The 18,500-nt window shown below is 33.0% G+C and overlaps 1 protein-coding gene across 1 annotated transcript in view; it reads left to right on the top strand.

Moving 5' to 3' along the window:
- The window catches only part of LOC129231671 (phosphatidylinositol 4-phosphate 5-kinase type-1 alpha-like), a 111,986-nt gene that overhangs the window by 28,095 nt on the left and 65,391 nt on the right, over positions 1 to 18,500 (top strand). The window contains exons 9-10 of the mRNA XM_054866034.1: positions 4,698 to 4,845; positions 11,844 to 11,976. Of these exons, the coding sequence (XP_054722009.1) occupies positions 4,698 to 4,845; positions 11,844 to 11,976 (281 nt within the window). The remainder of the gene's footprint in view (positions 1 to 4,697; positions 4,846 to 11,843; positions 11,977 to 18,500) is intronic.

Below are 18,500 nucleotides of genomic sequence, written 5' to 3' on the forward strand. Positions count from 1 at the left end.
AGGAGTCATGTCACACAATAAATTCTCACCTCCGTTACCTAAGCACAAAATGCCATTCCTCATTAACATGTGGCAGTAATGACATATTTTCCATGATACAAGGGAGCCCCCTTGTTTATTTTCAGCCATAGTTTGAAGTTGTGAAATTTTTGTCAAAAAACAAGAAGATAGATTTTTCTTTAAAAACTTAATGTGGTTATTCTAACTTCTCACCTCTGTGAACTTGAATTTCCGGCATGTGAATTAATGTAAAAAGAGAAGTGAACATGTTTTCATATGCTTAACATGTGCAGATTGTAGCAACGAAGAAAAAAAAATTCCATGAAAAATGTATCTATTAGGCCTATATTAATGGAAAGATCCTCACCTCCGTGACAGACCTTATCAATGTTATTATTTCTGAGGTGAAATTAACTTATGGAGGGGAAACACATCAATAATAAGCATTCTACCTAGGTTATAAATTGCCAGTATATCCTCAAATTTACTAAATACTATTTTTTCACATTCATTTGAAACTACTAATTAAGCAATTCTTTAAGAGAGCTTAATATTATACTCCCACTAATCATTGAAATAGCTGATTGTTTGCACAATTAACAAAATTACTGCTTTGATCTTAAATTAGCTTCAATTTTTAAATATTAAAAGTTTTTTTTATTTTTTTTCTATTTCTGTGAACAAGGCATTTTTTTATTTATTTTTTTTTATTTATGAGTAAATTCATTGGAACTTAGCTCGGCCATTGTCTATGGTTACTTCAATTTGGTAACACTTTCATGTAAGAATGAAAGAGAAAAAAAAACAAAAGGTTTCGAAATTGAAAAATATTTGCATTCAAAAGTTAAGTTTTCTGGAGAATGACCCATATCTGCACACGCTCCTCTAGGACACCAAAGGAAGAGTTCGGTGAAAGTCACCATCAAATTCAAAGGTGACACTTTTCATAATTTTCTATGAACTTTCTTATCCCCTTTTTGACTCGAATATATGCCTTCTATAAGCAAACGGTGACCCATCGAATATTCGTCCTACATTATGAGATACTCTATTGAAGAAGTTCTCCCAGTTGCAAGTTTTTCCTTGTGGAACATAAGGAGTCTTTCTGGAGGAAATATTCAAAGTAGTTTAAATGTGGGATAGTCAGTTTTTGAACTACTAAGTAAAGTCCCGGCAATTCCATAAAAAACCGTCGCAAAAGCTAGTCTGCCTGTTGATCGATTTTCGTGATTACATTCACGATATTATCTGTAACGAACATCTTAAGCTCATTTTTGCAATCAACATGAAGCTTGTTGCGTTTTTTTTTGCTGTTACCTATGCTTTGAAGCAAAAGGTTTTTTCTTTTACTTATTTCTTTTTCTGTATCACATACTCTTTCCTTCTTAAAGTGTTGCCTGTATTTTATCAATCTGCTTTTAATTTGGCATGGAATTTCGCCCAAATTTTCTTTGGATGTCAACAACAGTTTAACCTGCAATCATATTCATTTAATTCTAACTGCATTGCACAGTATACTTCAAAAATAAAAGTTGTGTTTGGTAATGTACGTTCAAGAACCTAGCTTGGAAAAAAAGGTAAAATTTGCGGCCAATGTTTTGAAAAGAACAGTTTTATGACTCAAAATTTGAATTTAGATCTCTTTGGATTATTTTAAAATTCCAAAAATTTAGTCATTGTTATGAAAAGGCATCGACATCCATTTCACCGATTCTCTGGTGAAAGCCCCCATGTGAATTACTGAGCATCAAAGAACCTCAGTGCCAAATTTTCGAAAAGATCAGAAGAAAACTAGATTTGGACCTAAAACATTTGTACACCCTTAACCAATATAGCTCATAAACAAAAAGGTTTCTTAGTTGAATTAGTGTACAAAGAGTTCGTTGTAAAACCAAAATGTCAAACTTCTATAACAAATGTAAAGTCAAACCTCATTTAGCCACCAACCTTAATGGGAGGCCAAAATTTGGTAGAAGTCGAGGGTGGCGGCTTAACAAGTTTTCCTCAATCCGGCAGAAATGCATGTTTTCATAAGAATATATTCTGAAAGCATGTACGTATTTTCCTTTCCAAATGAACGTTGAAAAATAACAGCAATTGGTTTTCCTGCAGTATATCACCGACGGTTCTTTGGCAACCCCCCCCCCTCCCGAAATTTGAAAAATTATTAACAATAAATTGATGTCTTGCTTAGTGATTTTTATTCTGAAACACTCAAATTAGAATTAATTTTGTGCATGATTAAGATTTCTTTCGACATCTTTGCAGAACAAAGCAAGAGAACACAATGGTACAAAATTATGATATAAACTGTCACTCACTCACTGAAGTCTGCATACAATGTCAATTACAAGTTAAGCTACAACTGGAACAGAAAAGAGGGTAAAGAATGAAGGCATTCATATCTGAGTAGTGAAATGTCAAAATGAAAAGGTTGTATGGCGTGAGAGAACCCGTAAGACCAAGTTAAAAATTCGTGGAGAAGTTCGAAACAATGCTCCTTGGAAACTGAGTACAGCAGGGGGCGAATGAAACAAAACCGGAGATAAGAAGATTAGACACTTTTACCTGGTGGACCTAGTGGCTAATTTAGGTGCATTTGTATAGGGTTTACTGTCAGGTATGTGTGACAGTTCATGATCTCCCTCTGTGCCTCATCATGGACATTAACTCTCTTAAGTGGCTTATCTCAAAGTTTGAATTGTTTGACATGGTTTTTCAAGATGGTGGTTTAAACAGCAATAATTTCATACCAAGTATGCAGTTTCTGTCGAAAATCAATGGTGGTTGGTGGACATAATGCTGGCGGTTTAAATAGGGAATGTGTATTTCATTCCTATACAAAATGTTTTTTCTCGCTATCTTTCTTGGCAAACTAAGACGGTTTGTCGGGGGTTTACAAGGTTTGTCTGTATATTATCATATAACAAGTAGCTGTTATATGTTTTGGGTGTGATAAAGAATTTAGGTCATTTTGCTTACCTGTAAGAAAAAAATACAATCTACAAAGAAGTTGATTACTGGAAAATGACGGAGAGGGTGCGACTATATCACTATAAAATTGTGTTTTCTTAATTGGAACTGGTGTTGCCAGATTCTAGGCTAGAAACTTCATAGTTTTCAACAAAAAAAAGAGTTAGAGAGGGATAATCTTTCTCGTTAAAAATGTATTTACAATAATGATATTTCACACATTGAATTAGGAAACTATACTTTATTGTGAATAAAATTACAAGTCCTATTATGTCCTATTTTCGATGGATTGGCCTATTTAAGAAAACTAATTTGGTGCTAAATTTCATTAAATTTATTGAGATACATAATTACAAAAAATAATAGATAAAACTACTGAAAATTTTTCAAAGCTACTGAAAAATGTCATGTTTACTACTGAAATAAATCATGAAAGGTTGGAGTGTCTGCCATATCTGTCAGAAATCTTCTGTCTGTGGTTTGCTTGATTCATATTGATTTGTTCTTTGGCACTTATTTTCTCATAGCGGGTTTTGAGTAATCCACTATTTTTACTATTTAAACTATTTCCTGTTCTGCCTTGTGGCTTTTGTTGCATGTGTGCATACATAAGCTCATATTTTTTGCATTGTTCCTTGTAACTCCAAAAATTGTTTCTGTAAGTGTTTGGAGTTTGTGTTAAATAGCATTCTTTTGTATTTTTTTGTATCACAGAACTAGTCATACCCTGTAAAAAATATTCACAGCACCATGAAATGAAATGAGTTCTCTCAAGCTGTAATGTGTTCAGAAATTAATTCAATTGAATAGTTTTACAATAATACTAGTTTTAGAAGTTCAAAAATCTTTGCATTTATCTTTTTTTTTTTTTGCTGCACAGTCAGCATAGGGTACGGGCACCAGTAACAGACAAGGTTCCAGTAGCAGACAGTTATAAATATGGATTTAAATAATAAACCTTTTAGGGGGATAAGACTGATGTTGCTGTGACCCATGAATATGTTGCAACCATCTAGTGTTATCAGAGTAAATTTTATGAGCCAGTTGGTATTTACAAGGCAATGGTGGAAAATTTATTTTATGTAAATGTGGTCAGCTGGTGTTTCATGTTCATTTGAATATATTAAAGTTTTAGTTCTAAAAATAAAGAGCCTTTGCACATTTTGAAGATATAATGGGAAATTTGTATATTATTCATCCTTTCCTCATCCTGTTTGTTACTGTTCATCATCAGATTGGTATCTAATCTCCATCTGATTTTTGGTGTTTGTTACTGGGAGTCGGATCTTTTTTCGAAATTGAGCATATAAAAATAGGATTAACTAATTCAGAAGATCCAGAAGCAGCCAAATGTTTGATTAGATGTAGTTGCATGTGAGAAAAATAGTTTAAAAAATCTAAATACATTAAAAGGTTAAGAAATTTGAGTTAACCTGACAGCGACACCTTAAGCATGTCTGTGCTTGGTGCCGTTATCCTACTTGTGTTTTTTTGTAAATAATTTTTATTATGAACAATGGGATAAAGGCATAAATTACAAAGGCTTTTAAAGAAAAATTTTGAGTTGCTGAAAAGCAACTGTTGTGAGAAAATATGGCTTTATTTGTTTAGTTAAGAATATTTTTGCAATTGATTTCTTGACAAAAAAATTTCAGTTTTTGCTTTAAAATTTGCTTGATATGAATTTTTGACAAAAATCCATTAATGCTAATCATTTACTGTAGCCTCACCTATACAGACAGCATGTGCTCGAGGTGAAACTGGCTTAGCTCGGAGCAAATCAATCAACAGACAGAGACTAGCAGCATTTTCTACTGCTATGGAATCGATTCAAGCAGAGCCATTAGATGAAGGAGATGATGATGATGTCCCGTAAGATTAGTTTATTGTTACAAATAAAATCAGCTTGTATTTTATGCTGATCTAAGCTTACCACAATTTCTGGTATGTTGACACAATTTTTCGAGATGTGGCAAATATGTCACCACATCGACATATTTGCTGCACCTCCAAAAATTGTGTCTGTAATTAAATTGTTTAAATGCTGTATTAAATCTAATGTGTTACTCTGAACTATCGTATATCAAGGTAAAAAATATGCACTAAAATACATATTGAAAGGAAAAAATGATAAGAACAGTATATACTCACATACAGTGATGTTCCCATCAATTTTTCTGAGAGCATACTCCCAGTAATCCATTGTGTGCAATATGTGTATGAGATCATCTACAGTGGACTCCTGCTGCAACGCGATTCGACTTACGCAAAATTGCTACAACGCGAATTTTTTGCTCAAAACACGAAAATATTTGTACAGGAATCAAACTTTACTAAGTGTCGGCTACGTTATTAATTACTAAATATTGACTTCGAAAATGTACTTTCATCCTTTTAGCATCAATGACAGCACAAGTTCAAACACATTGCACTAGTCTAAACATTGCTTTGTTAGTGTGTGTATATAACCATTCCTCGTTTTTCATCCGATTTTTCTAAATATTAAAGGTGATTAAATATTGTAACAGCTAGGCACACTGAATTATCTAAAGTTTGTGACAATTTAAGAAATGGTAAAAATTCTTGATACTCTTGAACAACTAAAAAATGGGTTGAGGTAGCACGAAATTCGGTATAAAGTATTATTTGAATATAAAATTTGAAAATACAGACCAAAAATACATTTGTCCTCATCACTAAATCCACTATAAAGTCCATTTCATGTTTGCCATTAGAAGCAGAAATTAACTCTCAATTTCTCCTGCATGATTTCTTGATCAGTAACTTGATCATTAAGTCTTCAAATAATTTTCCATGCAATTAACTGTCTTCGGGACCATCCAGCATTTTGGAAATTCTGCAACACATGATGGATTTTTTCACAAGATTCTCTACAATTTAACACTAGACCCCATGTTATCACGCTCCGGCTGGAAGGGCGGCTTGGGATTTCTGTTGGACATACGGGCATCCATTTTTTTAAGAAGAAATCTGCTCACTGCTTCCAAATGGCTTGCTTAAAAGGCAAATACCAAGAGGAAATATCTTCATGTTGCAGTTGGCTGTATAACCTCCAGGAAGCAGCAACAGTTTAGTGTCCATTGCTTTTAATGATGCAGGTGTACTTCAAGCCTCATGTATGAAGCTTTATCTAAACCTAGTAAAGTTTGAATATCATATAGATTCAGCCCCCCATACTTAGAACATCCATTTTTCACTCATTTTCATATTAATCCATACGTTTGAAGTTGCTATAACTCAAACATTGGATGGGACACATTCCATCCTCATTACAATAGTGTACCATATAGTTCCTTGAAAACAACAAGTGTATTATCCTTATGGCCTAAAGCTTAATCGCTTAAAGCATTGGTGAAACCACATCAAGCGCATCCCATTGTAGCAATGTGAAAAATTTTTCACCTGTTCAATGGGGTCTATTCATGTGACGTCATACTCACGGATCACGTGATCTCAAGTTGCCCCAAAACTGCTGTTTACAATTTGCATGGCTGCTGCGCAGATTTAGAGCATTACAGCAAAATGGGAAAACCACGTTTTCAGTCTAAAATTCTAAATCATTTCAATTTTTTCAACAACTGACAACGTGATCCACTGAATATTTGAAGCAATCAACTTTTTTTTGTGTGTTCTTTTAGAGGAACATATTTGAATACATGTTGAAACTAACAAGATAAAGAGATAAGTTCATTCGTACAGTGATCCTAACTCTAAATGTAGGCACAGAAAATAAAATTTATTTTAATTTTTACACTCAAAGGACTCAGATCTAAGGTAGAATTCAAAGGTGATATACTAGTAAATGTTTTATTTAGCTTGTAACAATGACTGAAAGCTTCGTTATCATCATATTTTATGCATGACTGTTTACCCACATATGTTAAACCTATGCAATACAGTTGATATTTTTGTCAACCTAACAGATCTGCAGTTAAGATTCAGTTAAAATAGTATTTTATATATGTTGGTATTAATGAAAAAAATTCAGTTTTTTTTGCTTCAAGCTAATGGAAATTTCATAAAGTAAAGCAGCTGCATTTATCCCATGTTGACAAGATATAATAGTTCTAGCTGTGCTACAGAATACTCTTTAATTTTCATATTTTAATTTAAAATGATGATCTCTTCTTTTCTAAAGTTGCCATACAAAGATAAAAAAAGGATATCTTTTAACGACTCTACAAAGGTACCGATAGAAAGGAGGACTGCCTAGATAAATATTACTTTGCACTCTTTTTCCGTGTGAAGCTTTTCTTAACTTATATATACAAGATAGCAATATACAATGAGTTCTCAATTTGTATCAGGATAAGTGTGAACATATATTGCACAAGTAGAATGAAAGGGTTATTTTTTGAATTTGAATACTATTATAGTAGTGCCACTTTCCTTCTATTTGTGCGATATAAGTATGAATGCTCAACTACTTTTCTAGTACACAACAGCTACATTGAAAAAAATGATTTCTTGTGAATGGGGACACTACCACTTACCACAGCCCGGGGCCCTGCCTGTTCAACTTTTTTAGGGAAGGGGGTATCTGAGAGATTGAAAGTACAGTTGAACTTGGTTAATACCAAGTGTCAGAAATTCGCAATTTCGTTTGTAACAGCTGTGAATGAGTGATGCTGTGAGAAAACAAAGAAATGCTTGCATATATTTAAAAAAACATTACTACTGACACGCACACTATTTTAACACTATTCTAACTATTGGTACAATCTGAAAAAAAATCACTTATTTCTTATAAATGAATGTTTTGAAAAAGGAAAATAATCGACAATCGCAGAATAGGTTTTTAATTCACAATGGAAGATGAACACTTTTATGTCCCAGTAAATTGAAATGTGCACAGGTAAACATGTGCAGGCTTTATTTTCTATGTAAAATGTTAAGTATTTTCTTCTCTTTACACAATGTGACTTCTACTACCTAACAAAATGGTGAATAATTTCCAAAAAAGAAAATTACAGTATTGAACAATGAACATTTTAAGTAAAGAGGTCAGAAAATTTCGCTTGCCTTAGTCGAGACCCTCAATTTAATGTACCTATTGTACATGAACTTTTGAATGTAACTAGATAGCAAATTAAACTTAACGAACAAAGTGTTGGTTTTAGCCGTGATTTCTTTATAAACACAGGTCGTATTAAGAGAGTTTAACTGTACCCATTTGAGTGCCAAACAGAAGCGTGGCACAATGAAATCTTTCTCCCAAACCAAAAATATAGCATAAAAACAAAGAAAACATATTTTCAATCCTGAATTTTAACAGTGAACTTTTCCAGTACTTAGCATTGATTTTCAAAATGTAAATTCACGGATCACGTGGTTTCCCCTAACCTCGAACCCAAATCGTGAATGAACCACATTGTTCATTCGACTTACTGACGAATCAAAACTAACATTTTGTCCATATTGGGAATAATGAATTTTACCAAATCCATTTCAATATGTAATTTCTTCATGGTTCATTGTGTGCTCATATTTTGTCGCCTCATAGCAACTGCAAGACATCTATCCCAATAATAAGAGTAAAATATCCTACTGTTGCTCTGAGGTGACGATTTGGCGCGCAGCTTTTTCTCCGTGTTACCTTTCCAGGGTTTGTACCGTCCTTACAAGTATTTTTTTTATATTTTGTCTTATAAGTGCTTACAAGTCCTTAAAAGTCCTTATTTTTTCTCTCTGCCATTATTTGCAAAACCAGATTTTCATTTTTCTAATAGAGCACTTGTATCATCATCCCTTCTGTTGAGGGCTGTGATATTTTCACAAAATATCTCCCCTTAGCAATATTCTATGTTGAATGGCAAGCTTACAGTTGCCAGGGGAAAGTCAAGCGGTTGCAAATGTTCTATTTCCACTTATCGACAGCTTTAATCCCACACTTTGTTTAGGAACTCTTGCGGTAGGGGGGGGATGAATGCTACACAAACTAGGCTTGCCTTCTAGGAATCCATATCCAACTGCCCAGGTGCCTATCTCCAACAATTGGGCAATCTAAAAATTGATAAGAAAACTGAACTGCAATGGCCAATTGTATCTGACACTTGATCATAAGTTCTTAAGGTCCGAACCTGCACTTACATTGCTTGTCCCACATGATCATAGTGATCACCCAGAAATATGGTCGTTAAGTGCCTGAAAAGGTTTCAAAAGCCAATACATTGCTTGAATTCTTTAGACATTCATTGAATCATGCTTTGTTAAAACAAAACGCAGTTCATCAATGCAGTGTTCTTCACATTGGTACGATATGCTTTCACGTGCACGTATGATCATATTCTTTGCTGGAAATAGCTTTTCTTTAAAATTTCAATTAATTTACATCTTTGTGATATATTAATATTTTTAACAGTTGGAAATTATTTTGAGATATGCTATAATAAATTATCTTATTTTATGCTTTATTTTAATACAGAATGAATAAATTAAATATTTTTTGGAAATCATCGAACATTGAACATGTGTTCAGGAAATATTGCTTCTTGGATTTGAGATATCAATCCTTTTGCATCTTGTAAATATTTTACTGCTTTAGGCAGTTGGAAGTTACTTTAACATATGCTGTCAATGGTTATCCTATATTTTGTTTTCTGTTTCGATATAATTTAGGAAATAATTTTTTTAGCAGATATGCCAACATTAGACATGTATGTCGCTGGAAATAGTTTCCTGTGTTTGAGATTTTAATCCTTGTGCATTTTGTAAATATTTTAATATTTTTTGCAATCGGAAGTTATTTTAACGCTTATTACCAAAGATTATTTTATTTTGTATTTTAATATAATTAATGAAAAATCTATTTTTTGGAAGCATGCCAAACACATTTGGAAACATTGAACACTTGGCAGCTTCTACATTCGTTAGAGAAAATACACCAAGTAATTGGAAAATGAAATGTCTACAAACCCTGTTTTCTTGACCATGGAAAAATTGAAGCTTTCTTCCAGTGAGCAATATAACTGTTCGACACTTTTAAATCCTGAGGTGACATTCGGTCTGTAATTTTTTTAATTTCTTGGGATAGAAATTTGTTGAAAACTGTATGCCCTTTCTAGTGTTCTTTCCCGAGTAGTTCATCATCCAACTCTTTAGGTAGTGCTTTTCTACCTTAATCCAACTTCCTGTGATTTTTCTTATTCCTTTGGTTGTCCTACCAAAGTTTGTCTTTTGCCATTCATTTGGTACTTTTCCTGTTAACTCTAAATCAGCGAGATGTCAAACTAGCTTTGCTTCTCTAAGTTTTGTATCAATCTATAACTTTCATTTGTTTTCCTGCAATATAACTGGATAAGCAAGGCATTTTAAAGTTTGATGATTAAATTAGCAAGCTAAGTTAAAATTGCTCATTCACATCACATTGCATATAGCAATGCAAATCTAAAGGAAAAGTGGCCACTGTTCCCTTATTGGTTGAGACTTCTCTAATCTTACTCCAATAGCGCATAACACACATAAAACTGGGTCGGGAAGTTGGTTTCCATTGCTTTCAACTTCCTTTCTTGATATCATGATTGCCAGTGACTATTTTTTTAATGGCCTTCAATTGAAAATTTCATTAAACTGCTGAATCTTTGGCTATTTGCCTGGGTGTTTTTGCCTACTTGTGCCACAGAGAATGTAGAAGTTCTGGTTGGTCTTTGCATGGAATAGATACTCAGGAAGAAGGCCTTTTGACAGGGTTGCCACGCCACAGGGAAAATACAAGGAATTCAAAAATAAAATAAAAAACAGTGAAAATGCATGGAATTTTAAAATTGAATTTTCAAAAGCAATGCTGAAATTTATAAACCACCAAAATAAATAAGAAAATAATTTTTTGTGTTAATATGAATAAAGTTCAAGAAAAAAATTAAAATAACAAGAAGGTACTTTCACTTATAGTTTTTTTCATGTTTTTATTTTAGTAAATATTAAAATGTTGATCATAAAAGCAAAAATTATTAATGGTTTAATTTGACATGCAGCCTGAATTTTATGCTAACTTAATTTAGAGAGTGTGTAGTTAGCCTTCAAATATGCATTGTTCTGCTTAACTTTTCCACTTTTATCTTTTTAGATCCAAATGACGAATGGTTACGAAAAGGCTTATTTTTTCTTGTATTAAAAGTTAAATATATTCACAATCACCTTGTGATTATTTCAGTTAAGAAATTTTTCTTTAATTCCCCTTATTTTATATTTTATTTAATATTTTTTCCCCTGTGATGAAACTATCATGTTCTTTTTTAAACATCAGTTTACACGTGTTTGTAATGTTGCATACAGGGAAACACAGGGAATTTTTTTTCCCAAAATTGAGTGGCAACCCTGAATCAGATTTCTTGTTCAAGGTTTTTTTTTTTTTTTTCTTTCCTGTTCTGATGGAATGTAGGGGAAAAAGAATTTTGCTCTTCTTTAAAAGTTTATTTTTTTAACACTGAGATTACTATCAGAGGTTTGAGTTTTTTGGAATAATACAGTGTTTAGAAACTGGGGCCTAAATTCAAATTTAGATTTTTAACAATTGTACTTATTACTTTAAAGGGGTAGTAGGAAGGTTATATAGGGACTGTTATCAGCATAGCAGCTTATATGTCATGTAATTATTTCAATTGTTTCTTTGTTCATGTCTTTGAGTTCTTTAAATATATTATTAAATTCAACTTCATGTTTTACAGAAATGGAATCAGTAAAAATGGAGCATATACTTTGTTAACATTCTAAATTCTTCCAAGTTACATAGTACCTTTATACATGGATTTTCTGTGCTCTAATACATTAAAATTTCTCTTGTGCATTATGTCTTTTCTTCATTGTCTCAAAAAGAAGCTAATTTGTTTAATGCCCCCCCCCCCCTTTAGACCTGGTGGTATTCCTGCTAAGAATGCCAAGGGTGAACATCTGCTGTTATTCTTGGGTATCATAGATATTCTTCAGAGCTTTCGTCTTGCAAAGAGGCTGGAACACACATGGAAGTCAATGCTACATGATGGTGTGAGTATTGAATTTTTTAGTAATTATAATTTCCCTTTTTAAAGTTTACTTTGTTGAAAATCTCATTTTATAGATATGATATTTCTACAAATGTTTATTCATTGTCTTTTATATACCATGTTCTAAAACTAAACTTTGAGCACATGTACAATTTTTGAAAGAAGTCTAACCACATTAAACAATTAATCACATAAATATTTTTATGGTTCATTACTAAAAATTAATTTTAGTGTCTTTTACAATTGTTATTTATTGATTAAAATTGATGAAAGTGAATTATTTTGGTGCAGATTGTTGATAAGGCATTAAAATTTCATATGTTGTTTTCTCACATTTGAATGTCAGCTAGGTCCTCCAAACTTACTTCTGGTAAATTAGCTAATGATTTTTAACATTTGTCTTTTATTTCATCACATTTAAGTTTGTTGAAAGAACCTGGCATATAATTTGCTGTAAAACATAAGTTTTAAAGTGAAAAAAACATATTCAAATTCTAATAACGAAAGGGACAGACATTTATGACTGGAATATAGTTGACATATGTGGTAAAGCTCTGAATATGCCAGTCTGGTAATGTTTTAGTGTTGGTATTCAGTTTTAAATGTGAACATAAATTTATTTTATATTTAAAAACTAAAAATAAGGTATTTGTTAAAGCATCAATATGTAGTTGTAGATTCATTGACACTCGAGAATATTTATAAAAAAAAAAGAATTTTATGTTGCTAGATTATTTCAAGTCTTAAAGCTATTGTCTAGTCTAGGGATTCCATAAACATAGTCTGTAATATTCATGTGTTACATAATAATGCGTAATGTGCGGTTCTACAACACGCAAAAATCACTACACAAAATGAGGACTAAAGTTGTTTATCACCACATCATAGAATAAAAGTCCCCGCTCATACACAGGGCCGATCCTAGCAGGTGTGCAGAGTGTGCACCGCACAAGGGCGGCCAAAGCAAGGGGCGGCCGCAGGCCGCATTATACAGTTCTTTTAATCAAGCAAAATTCCCCAAGAATTCCTCAAAAGATAACTTATAATAAGTCAAATAAATGTGCTGAATTTAAAATTTTCAATTATCAAAGTAAGTGCCGATTTCCCGACAGCATAGCATAGTTTAAGAAAAATAGATTGTTAGGGAACATTGTATTGGTTCATTTTCCATTAATATCTACTCTTTACACACATGCTTCATTTGGTTGCAAAATTTATGACAGAACCAGTAATCAGGCATGGATACAGGGGAAGGGAGATGAGGGAAATGGCCCCCTCCTGAAGCATGAAAGGGTGCCTTCTAAAAGGAGCAATCAGGGCCCAGGGCGGCCACTAATGTTTACCCCCCAAGCTTTTATAGACCTAAACAATGAAGACATATTTTATGTTATATTTTTAAAAAGCTTTACTGATTTGATACTCTTGCAAGCATTTCAAACAACAAATTCTGTTTTCGACAGTCGCGGATGCGTGGAGAGACAGTGGAAAATTGCGACTCCCCTGAGAGTCAAACATATATGAATGAGAAACTAAAATTTTGTAATTTTCCTCCTTTACAACATTTTTTTCGAATTAAAATCACGAATGAACTGCCCCGGGTAGTAAATTTAAACGTAGCTCCAAAACGAAGATCCAAAAGGATGCCATGACCTCTTTGACGAGACTAAAGAAGGCTTAAAATGGCGTTTTTAGGACTTTAATTTCGGAAAATTTTACTGTTTGAACCACTGAGCTTAAGGACCCAATTAAATCTCTGATTCACCCCTTCCACCTTAACTTAATCAAACATAGCCTGAAAATGTTGACTTTATAATCCAAAATGAGTTTTCAGAGGACAGCCTTTCTTAATGTCATCAAAAATTGCTTAAGGACATTTTTCTTATTTCTTTTTCGAAATTTTTGCGATGGAGGGCCCCGAAATCAATTCCCAAAGGTTACTACCAAAGATAGTCTCAATTAGCGTCTTTAGAGAGGCCCCTAATCCCACCCACTCAGTTTGAAATTGACTTCAGTTTCAAAAAACAGTTCGTGAGGGCACATTGAACCCCCGCCCGCTCTTTGTCCCATCGTTATCAAATAATGCCTTAAATACGATTTTGGGACTCCAATTTCTAAAAAACTCTGGAGGAGAACTGCCTGGCTTATGTAACTTTTTACGGCGCAAGGGCATATACCCATCAATCGTTGAAGTGAGGTGGACAAAAGTCTATAGTTGTGTTTTTCAGATATTAATATCGAAAAATATCCGAAAGATCCGCCGAAGCTTCCCAGTTTTGTTGATGTCACCAAAGATAGCATAAAATTGCCCTTTTAGAAATATCCGCTTGGAAGCCCCAAAACCCTTCCTTCTCAAAAATAGCCTACAACGGATTTTTGTTCCGAAAAATACTTGGGTTCGGAATATTTTTATGTTTCCCCTATCGTTTTCAAATATAGCCAAAAATAGGTTTTTGAAAAAATAGTGCCGAGAAATTACCGGAGGAAAGCCGCCAGATCCGCTACCGTCACCAAAGACAGCCTAAATTTGCGTTTTAAACTTCAATTTCGAAAACTTTCAATGGGAGATGATTGAATCTCCCTCCCTCTAGCATCGTCAACAAAGATAACACAAAACTGTTTGTTTAAAACTCTTCAGTTTCGAAAAATTTTCGGGAAGAAAGCCTATCTTTCCTAAGCTACGGCTACAAATAAAGCTTCGAATTGATTTCAATTTTGAAAGAATTTTCGATGAGAACTGCAACATTACTTTTCCCGTGAAGTCTCGAAAAAGTTCCTAAAATAGCGATATTTGACGTCAATTTCGAAAATTTCTCCATGCACCTTGAATATATCCGACTCTTTTTTCCTCGCAACCAAACACAACCAAAGATTACTAAAACTATTTTTCGTACGCCAGTTTCGATAATTTTCTGGGAGCAATCCCCCCTCCCCTGATTCCCTCTCCTCCGTCCTTTCTCTGATATCACCGAATACAGTCTATAAAATGCGTTTTTACGACTAGTAAATTGGGTATCTATTACTTTCTTCAAAGATATAAATTGTACCTAAGGAGTTTCTTACTACAGTAGACCGTCGTTTTACGCGGGTTTATTTTACGCAGTTTCGATTATACACGGTTTAAGATTTGACACCTTTATTTTATTTTACGCGGATGAGTTTCAGTTTTATTCGGATGTGGCAATGCAAACAGTTAAAATTTTCCCCTCTTACAAAATCCAAACTCCTAAAGATTTCAGATTAAACGTAATAAACTGCATTTTGGCGTGCTAATAATCGAGCTTGGGCCATTGGAGACAATTAATGAGATAGGTTTCAGAGCTCCTTCCAGAAGTAAAGTTATTAAACTCACACAGTTCCGAACTCACTGGAAGAAGAGCTTTTAGGAGTTACAGAGGCGGTCAAAACCAACGAGGATACCGACATCGATGACACAACCAAAAACGTTTACATTGAAAATTTTGAGCCATTCCTAGACAATAGAAATGATCTGTCTGATTTGTTAGTGAAGGAAAAATTCTATCATGGAAATGACGCAAGTGGTCATGGATGCGTTAATGTTCTGCATAGAATTACAGAGAAAAGTTCTTAATGACTGCCAAAAGACTATCATAGCCAGCTCCTCTTTACAAACAGAAAACGAAATTAATATATGTTTTCTTTATGCACGTTGTGCAAAGAAGTCGATATAAGTACACATTAAACTTATTACACAATTAATCATCACTAGAATGAAGTATTTTGTCATCTACGGTACCAAACCCCTATTTTAACACTAGTATTAGGTTTCAATTTACGCGGTTTCGATTTACGCGGCATTTTCGTGGAACGTAACCCCCGCGTAAAACGAGGGTCTACTGTATAAAACTTTTCTTCCTTTTTATAAGTTCATCATTCTTTTTTTTTCCTTTTTAAATTAGAACTTGATATAGAAATTTGAAGAAATATTTATATGGACGTCAAAGATTAGTCGAAATATGCAAATTACTCTTGACGGGCGGCACATTAGGTCTTTGCACACGGGCGGCAGACACGCTAGGATCGGCCCTGCTCATACATTTGCTACTTTGTACATACAACTGCAACTGCACATGCGCTACAAGTAGACCTCTCATTGGTAGATCTGCTTTGTTACTTTCCTTTTTTTAAACTTATTTGTGCATGTTAAAATAGTTATGATGACATTATGATCTGCCGTCTGTTTACAGGGCTGCCACACTACAGGGAAACCTAAAAAAATAGGGAATTCAAAAATCAACAAAAGAAACAGGGACAATCGAAGGAATTTTAGAAATTTCCTTAAAATGGGGTTTGTACGCCTACTGAAATTCCTCAAAAACTCCTGCAATTTGATTTTTTTACCAACGTCCCTTATTACACCTATTTTTACTTGCAAAAAGGGCTTCATTAATCTAAAAATTAAAATCTAGTAATGTCTCATTTTACTTTCATGTTGCCTCCATTTAGACAACTATATTGAATCGCTGGAAGCTAATCAAAATTCTCATAGGATACAGAGCAGCTGTCAGCAGATGAAAGTTGCTCACACATTTGGTCACTCAGCTATGAAATGCAGGGATGAGATTTTTCTGGCATTTATGGGATTTCTGACTTTTTTTGGGGGGGGGGAGTTCAAACCTTTCTCCCTTTTTTTACCTCTTTCAGGACTCACAGTACTCCTATTTTTCTTTAAAATTCAAGAAGATTCCAATTTCTTATTTTTGGTTCTTGTTTTCTTATACTTTCTATCCCTCCTCCCCCTCAAACCTTCACCCCCCCCCCCCCCCCAGTTTCTGCTAAAAAAATCTAAACGTTTCACGGACAGCAAACACCTGCTTCGCCAAAAATTGCATGTTTTGTTTGAGATTATCTTTTTACGTTCTGAAAGTACTTTATTATCATTTTTAGTTTTGGAAGGCACTCCAATAAAGCATGCTAAATTTATAACAGAATGCTTTAATATACAAATAATTTTCTAACCACAGCTATCCATATTTTGCTAATCTTTTTTCATAAATGTTTTTTTTTTAATTTTTTTAAAAAAGGAAATATTAAAAGATCAAATCAATGATCTCAGAAAAAAACGAAAATGTCTGGGAATGGACATTGATGAATTAAATAAGACCTCAGACAAATACTCAAAAAAAGACTGACATTTAATGTATCAGTTAAAGCAATGCTTTAAGGGATAAAGCCCAGAAAAATCTTGCTGTACTGAAAAAGTTGAAATAAACCTCAATAAATAATTTGCTGCACTAAAACTCTGTAAGGAGAGTTGATACTGAATCAATTACATGTAAAACAATTTTAATTATCATTTATATAATTTGTTCAATACAAGTATGAATAAACTTCAGTAGTACTTGTTAACAATTAATATCTTATTTCAAGGAATTAAAATATTTTATAATGCACCTACATAGGATAATTGTTCTCTACTATTTTCTACTTAGTTAACTGCATGAACATTTGAAAATGTAGAAGTCTGTAATTCAAATTTTTGAGTGAGGAGAGACTCATTTCCATTATTTATGTTTGAAGGGGATAACAGTTTTTTTGGGAGAAAGAGAAAGAAATATCATTTAACTTTGTTAACATTTTGTGTATTCCTGTTGTTTCCAAACATTTTGAATCTAATTGATGTGCTGCTTTTTTTTTTTTTGGCCACGTGTTTGTTAATTTAATTAAAAACATAATTTATTCTACTTTGTTTTTACTTATAGGCAAGGAAAAATAAACATTACTGAAGCTAGTTAAAATACTGCTTTTTCTTATTACTCCTGAAAATTTTGTTTGAAAAACTCCTGAAACTCATTTTGTCTGGAAGAGTATGAACCTTCTTAAAAGTCTTTTTTTTTTTTAAATTAAAGTTCCAAAAATCAATGCCCAAACATAGGAACTACAAATAATAATAATGATAAATAAATAAATAACTGATAATGTTTTGGAATCATGCCAACGACGTCAAACACATGCTGTGCCGAAAGTTGCATGCCACCTTTGAGATTTCAATCTTTTTGCATCCTGCAAGTATTTCAATTATTTTTAATGCTGGGTAATTTTTTACTGTATGCTACCTTATATCTGCTTATTTTATTCATCATTTCAATAATATTTTTATTACTTTAATTTGTTTCAGAATAAATGCAAAAGTTAATCAAAAAAATTGGCTTAGCACCCACAGTCTTGAATTATGTTGAAACTTAGCATGGTTACTTTTTTTTTTTTTTTTTTTGTGTATTTAAGAAAGTAAAAAATATTTATGGTGAATCTCAAATGGTTTATGCTTTACAGCCTGTTAAAAGTTTTGAGATTTCATGACTAAATGAGGCAGTCAATTCTTACTATGAAAAGCATGTTCTACCACATAAAGAAATTTTAGATTTTTCTCTCTGTTGTAAATTTTTACTTTATAAACAGACCTAATTGTAAAATTTATGTTTTCACTCGTTTAACACTATCAACTCAAATGTTTTTAGTGAAAAAAATGTATTTTTCTCTTTAAAAAAATATGAAAAGTTGACACGG

The sequence above is a fragment of the Uloborus diversus genome, chromosome 10 (assembly GCF_026930045.1).
Source record: "Uloborus diversus isolate 005 chromosome 10, Udiv.v.3.1, whole genome shotgun sequence".
Taxonomy (NCBI): Eukaryota; Metazoa; Arthropoda; class Arachnida; order Araneae; family Uloboridae; genus Uloborus; species Uloborus diversus.